We start from the raw sequence: 10,256 nt of genomic DNA, 5'->3' as shown, positions 1-10,256 counted from the left end.
TTAGTAACTACCTACCACACACACACACACACACACACACACGCATACACATACACATACATACACATACACACATACACACACACATAACACAGATTTACTTTACTGTTGAAATGCTCTCTGTTGTGCGTAGTGAACCGAATGATATGCAAGCGCGCGTAGATATGCACGCACTCATTTGAATACTTTGAAAAATTTTCTTTTTTGATTTCTATTAGATGATGTTTGACGAAAAAGGAAGCTAATTGAAGGTTAAATCGAATAAGTTTAGAATGTTTGACAATTTCAACGAATACCATTTAATTCATTTAATTTAATTCACAAAAAGCAAGTTTTAACAGAACTAATCGAGCTAAAGGATTGTATTTGCATATTATGACTTTGAAAATGGTTCCCTTTTCAGGCCTTATTTCTTTCCGTCCATCGGTCAAGTAGTGTCCTTCCATTCTTCCCTTTTTTTTTTTTTTTTTGCTGACTCTACAAAAGGAACAATTTAGGAAAGAGTGTTTTCAATAGTCATCAAATACAAGCACTTCAATCACAATACAGAAAATGTACTGTATCAAAAACAAAAAAAGAAAAGAGAGATAGACAAGGAACCATTTATGATAGATTGGCATTTGGTGTATTAATTGAATTGAATGAAATCTTTTCTTGTGCTTTTTACATTTCTTTTTAGAATTGAAGTCTTCATAGTTTCATTTCTATTTAGCAAAAGAATTAAATTAATAGAAATGGATGGGAGTGAAGACTTTTGAGATTGTAACTTATTTCTCAACTTTTTTAAAACTCATTTAACTATTTCACTTCTTTCCAATCATATAAAAATTGATGATATCGAAGTGAAGGAAAAATTCTTTTCGCTTGTTTCACCTATTTCCTGCTACCCTGACTGTTTATTTTAAAAACGATCAAGGAGAGCTCAAAATTATCACAGATTATCATCGGTTGAAGTAATTTCCAGTGGAAAATATTGTAGCTGAAGTGAAAAACTTGAAAGATTTCCATTTAAAAGTATCCGCATCAATGAATCAATGAAGGTAACAGATTTACTTATACGTTACAGTATCTTCTCGTCGTCTCGATTATTAGATAGCAAATTAATTAATTAATTCATTACTCAAAAGCATGGTTTGAATTCAATCATTCTTTCCTGATTCCAAATGATAACCATTTTTGCCGCATTTCAATATACCCAACCCAATATTTGTTTATTTAAAAGAGATAGAAGATGAGACCATATGGTCGTATGCTTAAGTACCATGGAGAGATGATTAAAAACTGTATAAGTTGTTCCAGAACATATGTTTCACTCAGATCATTCTTCCTCATCTTATCTTTTCCAAGCTAATTTATTTAATTTTAGGTCAAACGCTAATAGTTCAGATCTTCCTATTCTTTTTTGAATTCCAAATTTGACTTAAAACATTATCTTTTATGGAAATTTAAACGCAAAATCTTCACTGTTAGCCTAATTTCAATTCATCCCATCTTTCAATACTTCATTATTATTATCAAATTCCAATAACTGGAAAAAAAAAAGAAAACTAACATGCAACTATAATACTGAAAATAATTATTTTGAATGAGAAAAAGGTTAAACATCGTCGAGAATTATTCGAATCACTAAGTTGTGAAATCTGTTGTTGATATTCTCAAATGACCTCTTACTGTGTCATTTCACACAGTTTATTCCGATAAGATCTCGAGATCCTGAGTGGCAATAGTACGGTCACTCATTTACTGTTTCCCAACCACAATTCTTCCCATCACCAATTCAACTGTTAAATAAGAATATGTGAAAATAAATGAAGCATTGTAATCTTGACAATGTGAAAAGGTAATTAGTCCCATTTTTATTCGAATACTTTCTTAAATTTCAGTTTCCATTTTTAGTTGACATTTCATTTCTTTCCATTGCATAATAGTGTTAAATTCTAATGTTAAATAATCGTAGGAAGTAATTTAGAAAGGATGGTGATACACCCATACACACACACACACACACACACATACACCCACACACACACACACACATACACCCACACACACACACACACACCGCACACACATACACACACGCACACACACACACACATATACACACAAATGACACAATCCTCTCTTGCGGATAATTGATGAATTAATTTATGAAAAATGATGCTTCTGCTACCATTATTCGAATATTTACTTATCATTTCGAAGTACTTTGGTGACAACTAAAAAAATGTTGGGTAGGACTGAATGGATAAGAGAAAGGTAATCGGCGGACAAGTGAAATTATGGTTGCATACTTTTCTATTATAATTATATTATATCAATCATCATGACCATCGCAACGGTTTCTATGTATTGATAATCATGAGAAACAGCTTAAGCAGGCAAAATATAACAACTTCAGAATGATTCCCAAAAGTTCATGATTTACCTTCAAGCTAAATTTAACTCAAAATTCTTTGAGAAGTTTATTTAATTATGCTTAATTTAGCACATCCTTCATTTGAAAAGATATCTACTAAACTGAATTTATTTCTTCAAAAAGATTAAAGATTAAAAGGAATTGAATCATTTCAAAGTTTCTACAAATTACCAACATATTTACAGTCTGCTAAATCTATTTACAGTGCTCCTGAAAATCTAATTAATTGTTGGTAGCTTAATAAACAGGAATATTTTTCCTCCTCCAATAGATCATAAAGAAATCGTTAACAATGAAAATGCTTAGGCATAATTATAATGTAAGTTACTCTTTCATACTTCGATTTATGGTAGTAAACATGTTCAATAATTGATTACTATTTGAATTCAACCTGAGATAAACAAAAAACGAGAAAAAGTGAGAATAAGATGTAAGGAAGGAAAGGTGACAGGTGTCGATTTATTAATTAGTCGATTGATTTGATCAGTTTTTCCTCTGATACGCTTCAGTGAGTAACGTTTAATGAAGAATAAATGGTGCAAATTAAGGTGTTAAGACCGATTTATACATCAAACTTTCCGATACTTTAGAGAGAGCAGAAGAACTATTCAATTAAGTAAACAAATACGTGCATGCGGGAAACTGAAATGATTTCAGGAAACTCATGGATACGGTAATAGTCATATACAGGATTTCAAAATCATCAGAAAACTAATGCAATGAAAATTTAATTAGCAAAAAATTAGAATTTTTTTCGATAACTAACAGTTTCCGCCTTCTGTTGCAAATGTTTCATTGCAATTTGTCGCTTCTTATCTTTGCAGCGTTTATTTTGGAACCATACACGTATCACACGTGGACTTAAACCTGTAAAGATGTGTTAGTATAAATATGCATTAGTGAAATTTGTAAGGAATTGCTTTAAATTTTGAGAGTTTAAATGAGAATAAATAAATAATAAGTGAAAATATTTCGTATATTCTTAAAACTGACAGCCTTATTGTTGATCAATTGGTATAGACGAATGTCTTGTCAGATTGATAAGAGCTGATCTCAACTTAGCAGTAGCATTGAAAAAATATAAAAGGGTTAAATACCAGTCATTTCAACGAGATGTTCTTTCATCATAGCATCTGGCCTAGCATTGGCAGCATAACATGCCTTAAGCGTCATCAGCTGTTTCTCATTAAGTACCGTTCGAACTCTAGTCGACTGGAAAGGACAAAAGTTAGGTGATGCATTTGATGAAATCGTTTTTTCGAAATTTAACGATATCATCGATTAAAAAGGTCTCTGAACTATACAGCGTTCCAATTAGAATTTAGAACTTGATAAATGAATTTAAAAAATCTCGTGAAATTTCCAATTCTTCCTTTTTCTCATCATAAGAATGACAAAAAAAAAATCACTTGTTTGTCCTTCTTATTCTTTTTAATTTGTGACTTCGATGTATTAAATGTGGTCACAATCTGAAATTCATGATGACTTTCAACATACTAATTAGACAATTAATTTTCACTTAATATATTATCAAATTGTTGTTAAGTCCGAATTATACAGAGCAATATGATAAAGACTGAGTAGTTTGGATATCAATTCAACATTCTAAGCAATTCAAAAACTGATAATTGATCCGCCGAAATCATAGCGATCAAATCATCGGCAGTTAGTTCAAGTGAAATGTTTTGACATGATGATCCGGTGATAATGTTTAACCTGACTTGTTTCGTTTCAAGTTATCTATACTTTCCTATGTTCGGGATGAAACTCCCAGAAAAGATAACCTCAGTTGATGTTGTTCATCTTCCTTGTTGCAATCATTTCAGAGCAAGATAATTTTGCAAAAAAATTTGAAATATCCGAAAAAATTCTTCAATGGACCTCATCTGATTTAGGACTTTGAAGTGAAAGTGGTGGTGTACTTGACATTTGATTATCCAAGCTTGTTAAAGTTGAACCATCCCAGCCATCTTCCTCTTCTCGTCCATAAATATCAGTTTTGATTGAAGATGGTTGCTGCATGATAATATTCATGGAAAATCAAAACAAAGCCGAGAAAAGAAATTCGCAGTAGTCTAAAGCATATCCATAAGCTCATCTCTACAGTGAATATTCAACAAATTAATTATTATCGTAACTAACAGTCATTTGATATGCATTCCTTACCTCAATATTATTCGTATCACAATCAGCTCGACATAATATATCATCTTCACGTTCTCGTAAAACGAATTCCTCTCCAATTGTTAACTTCTTATCACAATTTGAACATGAGAAACATGTCGCATGATAAGTTAATGTTCTTATCTTCATCACCATATCAGTTTTTGAAATATATTCCTTACAACGAATACATTTCTTTGCATCTGTTATCCTTAATCAAAATTTAATATTACATTGAAAAAATTAAAAATTTATTATGAGAAATATAAAGTTTATAATCAAAAAAGAATTTAGAATTCAGTATTGCAGTCTTCCTTCATATCATATCAAGTTCATTGCTTTTTTTTCCACTTGTTTCTTTTCCCTCGAGTCACATAATTTCTATATTCCTCTCTTTATTGTCATTTCTCTTGTCAACTTTGAATCAAATAATGAATAATTACTGGATGAGAATTAAAAATGGATTGTCTATACAATTTCACGACACACAGATAACTTTTATCTTTACTTTCACCATTATCTTACATCAAAAAGTTTCTTTTCAGACATTTAACTTTTTTGAAATATTAAATTTGTCATTTAAATAAAGTAACTACTTCTCGTTTTTTTTTTTCTTCTCGGCTATAAGAAATAAAAATAGAAATAAAAGACGATAAAATGAAGAAAGGAAGATAAAAGAGTGAAATATTGATTAAAAGAGGAAGATTTACTTATGTGAATGAAAAATGTTTGTTTTATAACCACAATGAATTACCGCGTCCCCTTAAATAAACGGGGAAAAAAGGCGCAATAGCAGCTGCTCGAATTACTGCGCTAAAGAGGGAACATAAACTCATCCCATGAATTATTATTCTATTACACATAGGAAAAAAAAAAAGATGTGTTGCAAAAATGCAAAAAAATAAGAAGGAAATTTTGAAGTGAAGAAAAGAAAGAAAGAAATAGATTGGGTAATAAGTTATCAGTTAATCATTGAGAATAGTGTGATAATGTAAGAATGAAAAATGAACAACAAAGAATTTCTTCTAAAATAAGTTTCATTTTTCTATTACAGAAATTATTTTTTTCAAATTTTTTTAGCTTTTTGATGATGGAAATTTCATTCATATTCAAAACAAAATTATGCCTTCTTTTTTCTTTTCAGCAAAAAATAAAAAATGCAAATTAATGTTCGATTTGGGGAGTGACATTTCAGTTATGAATATCGAATAACGATTTAACAGGCAATGTATGACAAATGATGCTCGCGTGCAATGAGATATGCATATTTATTTTTAATAATTAAAAATAAATAAGAAACTAAAATATATTACTGAGATCAAATCCATCCCTCCAAACCCTTTGAATATTTCTGATAGTCCACTTAACTGTATTAGTATGGACTTCCTGTTATTCCAAGATATATTTATTTTTTTTTTCGATTCGGTAGATTGCATACACCAAAAAAGCAAAAATTTAAGCTGCTGTAAGGTATTACGTCACTAAACAGACCAAACCGCCTTCTGTTGTCATTTCCTTACCGATTGGGAAATGATCCACGAAATGGAATTCTATTTTCTTTATTCTTTGCGTGATATTCTTATATAAGAATATCAACTCCAATCTTGCGATGCTTAAATGAAAGCAAAACTAAAACTTCCAATTTCTGGACATTTTAGCGAAAATTGCAATTCCAACTTTTTTTCGCATAAGAACAAAGTCAACAATTTCACGTATTCAAAGTATTCCTCCAGCTGAGGTTTTGTTTTCGAGAAATTCTCGGGAGCTTATGAAAGAAATTTATGAAGTTCTCGTATGCATATTAAAAATGAAACAGATGGATGAGGGAAAGTTACCTAATAACTTCTCAGGTTATAATTATTCAAGGGCTTAACGGAGAATACTAGTCCAAAATATCGGGTAGAAATGAAAATAACACATGTTTTTATTGATAAATAGTCTTTTCCTTCCTCAGTATTTTATCATCCTTTATCAATACTTCAGAATACTTTCCTCTCCTAGACGACAACGACGATGATAACGATGAGGATGACAACGATGACGATAACGACAATGACAGCGACAACGACGACCAGACAGAAAGTACTAAAAATTTCTGCCCTGTTAGACGATCACTGCGACAATACCAAAATAAGGGATCATTTTCGGTAGCTCGAGTTACCTCCCTTTCCTTTTGCAAAAAAAAAAGAATATGAATAAAAATTCGCACGGCATGTGCATAGGTTTGCTTCTGTTATATGCTATATGTTGGATAGGTGAAAAAAAAGGCCGAGTAAAAAAAAAAAGGGATGAAAAAAAAGGAGCGAAAGAAGATGCAAGGCGGCTTTTCTTTTTCCAACATATTATTCCAATTGAATGAATGAATGAATGAAGGAATGAACGAACGAAGGAATGAATGAAGGAACGACCAGTCAAAGGTAATAGAGCTGGATGCTTCTGCCTTTTTGCATAATAATTTGAATAAGGATCGGATCGACGGGGTTAGTGTTAGGCTTACTGGAGATGGTAAAGTATGAAGAACGGTAGACTATACGGCTCGATTCCTTGCTCCAATACAACTTTACTGCAAAGGTATTTGTTGTATTGTTGCTCTAAGCAAGACTGATAAGCATATCAGTAAATAATCTTAACATAGATTAGTTTCTCCGAAACTATCATTGTTTTTTGATCTAAATGATAAGTTATGTATAATGCTGAAATGATTAGATGAGAGTAAATTTAATTATTTTAATTCAATTTTTTAAGCTTTGAAACAAAATTTTCCTTCTTTTTATGAAATACTGCTAGAAGTTCATATGATGTAAATTTTGTGAAAAATAACCAAAATGAAGTGATATGCTGTATGATTGAGTAACAGAACAAGGATGAAATGCATAAATTTGATTTCAAAAATTGTTCTAACGGGAAAGCTTCCTATCCTTTTAAGCGCTTAAAATAATGCTAAATAGCTATTTTTAATGCGAAACATGAGCATACAAACCGTGGGAGAGTTGATATGATTCCTTCCAACTCTTAGCTACTACCGACTCCTCTACACTTCTCTTCCCCCGTTCTCCTGAATCCGTGGATTCTAACAATACTCGACTTCTTCAATTTGTCCTAGGTAAAAAAGGAGAAATAAAGCATTTGTTGAACAAAAAACCTATGAGTGTAGCATTTTGAACCTGATGCGCTTATTTAATTTACATCAAGTGGAAAAGTATCTGAAATATTTGACCTGTCAACCTTACTCATCTTGTGCGCGGGTAAATATTTAACATTTTTTTCGTTGTAAAATACCTCATGTCACATGATCTGCAAAAATTGTCGGATTATCTCATATGGTTGAATTACAGTATGCTGGGATCTCAAGAATTTTTTTTTTAAATGAGTTTGAATTAATTCAGACGATTGTTTCTTATCTTCATTCCGCTTTATAACCAATATGAATGCTAAAGTTCCGAAATAATTTCCCAATAATAACTAACAATTATTTGAAATTGTGAAAAGGTAAGATGGATCGTGAGAAAGAGACCAATTGATGTCATCAAACAAAACGAAGACAACTTGACATGAAAACAACACCTTCTCGAACAGAAACAAATACCGCCATCTCAACTCCCTTGCATAATAGGATGTCACAGCAATTAGGAAATGTCAAAAGGTGTGTATTGGATAATCGATGTGTTGCTAATGGTGGTCAGTTGAACAATAAAATTGTTCTTCTATTGTTGTTATATCACTTTACTATATACTTACCTGGACCATATGATTACCTTAACTATGTTGACTGCTAATTATTTGACACAACTAATTATCGTCGTCAACTACCCAACTATGTACGATGTCAATGACTGTTTAAACGATGAGCAATTTGACTTGAAAGATATTGAGCCGACTCATTTCACATTTCACTATGTTATAATCCCAACGCAGAGAAAGCGAAAGACCAAAGGCTTAGGTTAAATTTGTTTGGATAAAAAAATAAGTGTCACAGTGTCCCATTTGCAATTTCATATATCTTATTGTTTAACCTTTATTCTGCATAATATTGGTTTAGATTTTGAAATAAGCTGAAGGGCTCCTCATTTCATCCACCATAGTCAATTTAATTCTTTTTTTTCTCTCTATTCAAATTTAACTTCAGAAAAACCAAAACATCACTATTAGTTATATTTTCATTCGTATAATTTGTTCGAAATGCAATAAATAAATAGTTGTTGACAAATGTACGGTGTATTTGTGTGTATTGTATTAAAGATTGTTGTGAATTTGCTCCTCACAAGCTGTCACAAATTATTATCAATGGAGATTGTTGATAAGAGCGAGAAGATAATCTCATTAATTACTATAGCTTAGCTATTAAGCATACTATGCCTTGACCGCTTAACAATTTATACAACTGACATGTTGAATTACTAAATGGAAATAACGATGGATCTGACCATTGTTGATCATTTTATACACTTCAATTTACCTATATTACCTCTCTTTACCTTTAATAGATGATAGCAATAGTAACAATGCTAAGTAAAAACAATTTAGTGCTTATGAAAATAAGTAAATTATTGGAATTTGGAAATTCTTCATAGTAATTAATTAAAATGCAGCTCTGAAAATTGAATATGCTTCACGCTTAACACATTCGCATCAATTAGACCAATAAAGCCATTTGTTTGCTTTATCAACTAAAAAAGCAACCCACGAATTTTCCTATGGAAGGAACAAAGCTTATCATATCAGAGAGATATGGAACTTATCAATGCTTCTTTTTATTGCGAACATTAAAAAAATGAAATTTTGGGAGAGAAAGCAGTATAATTTATGTAGAGAAGCTGAAAATAAAGATTAGATTGAGGATAATGTGAAATGAATGAAGCTAGGAGGAAAGCATTAAACCGATTAGTTCCTTCCAAGCTTTCAAAAGCAGATTAGAAGCAGCTTAAAACAGAAGACATGCGACTAGTAATGGATATACTCGATATATACACATTAAGATAATTACTGATCCTGGAGGATGGGATGAAATTACAACAGCTACAGATTTCATCCAGTAATACAATTGTTTTTTTAGGTGCTTTTCAATCTGACCAAAAAAAATCATTTGTAAATTTTTGTTTTGGTAAATTAATAAAATTTATAAAAAAGTTCTTATCTTTTTTATTTGAAATAAAGTAGTAAATTTACTTTGAACCCTATCTTTTATGGGTCAGAAAATGTTTAACTGACCACTGAAAGTAACAAATAGACGAAGTGACCATTTGATGCACAACATGAGATTGGAATTATCTTTTACAAAGAATCAGTTACCACGTGACGGTATGCAAAAAAAAAAAATGAGCAAAAAACAATAAGGAACTGAAGTGAAGGAAATACGTCATTGTAGGATGGAAGGAGTTATCAAGTGGCATTTACAAGTGCTCATCTGTTCCAACTACACATTGCCACTGATACAATACACTCAGTGTTCTTTGCACTTCATCAACAACTCTTCTTGGCTTCTTTTTTAATTATTGGTTAAATGTCAAATAGAAGGGACCAAAACAATAATAATAATAATAATAATAATAATAATAATAATAATAATAATAATAATAATAATAATAATAATAATAATAATAATAATAATAATAATAATAATAATAATAATAATAATAATAATAATAATAATAATAATAATAATAATAATAATAAT

The 10,256-nt window shown here is 30.8% G+C and overlaps 1 protein-coding gene across 1 annotated transcript in view; it reads right to left on the bottom strand.

The window, feature by feature from the left end:
• The window catches only part of LOAG_17568 (transcription factor protein), a gene marked incomplete at its 5' end in the record, with an annotated part of 20,062 nt that overhangs the window by 2,835 nt on the left and 6,971 nt on the right, over positions 1–10,256 (bottom strand). Inside the window, 5 exons of the mRNA XM_020450228.1 lie at positions 3,186–3,286; positions 3,517–3,631; positions 3,829–3,888; positions 4,301–4,435; positions 4,586–4,793. Of these exons, the coding sequence (XP_020306127.1) occupies positions 3,186–3,286; positions 3,517–3,631; positions 3,829–3,888; positions 4,301–4,435; positions 4,586–4,793 (619 nt within the window). The remainder of the gene's footprint in view (positions 1–3,185; positions 3,287–3,516; positions 3,632–3,828; positions 3,889–4,300; positions 4,436–4,585; positions 4,794–10,256) is intronic.

The sequence above is a fragment of the Loa loa genome (genome assembly GCF_000183805.2).
Source record: "Loa loa unplaced genomic scaffold supercont3.94, whole genome shotgun sequence".
Classification (NCBI taxonomy): domain Eukaryota; kingdom Metazoa; phylum Nematoda; class Chromadorea; order Rhabditida; family Onchocercidae; genus Loa; species Loa loa.
This window is presented reverse-complemented; position numbering and strand designations above follow the sequence as displayed.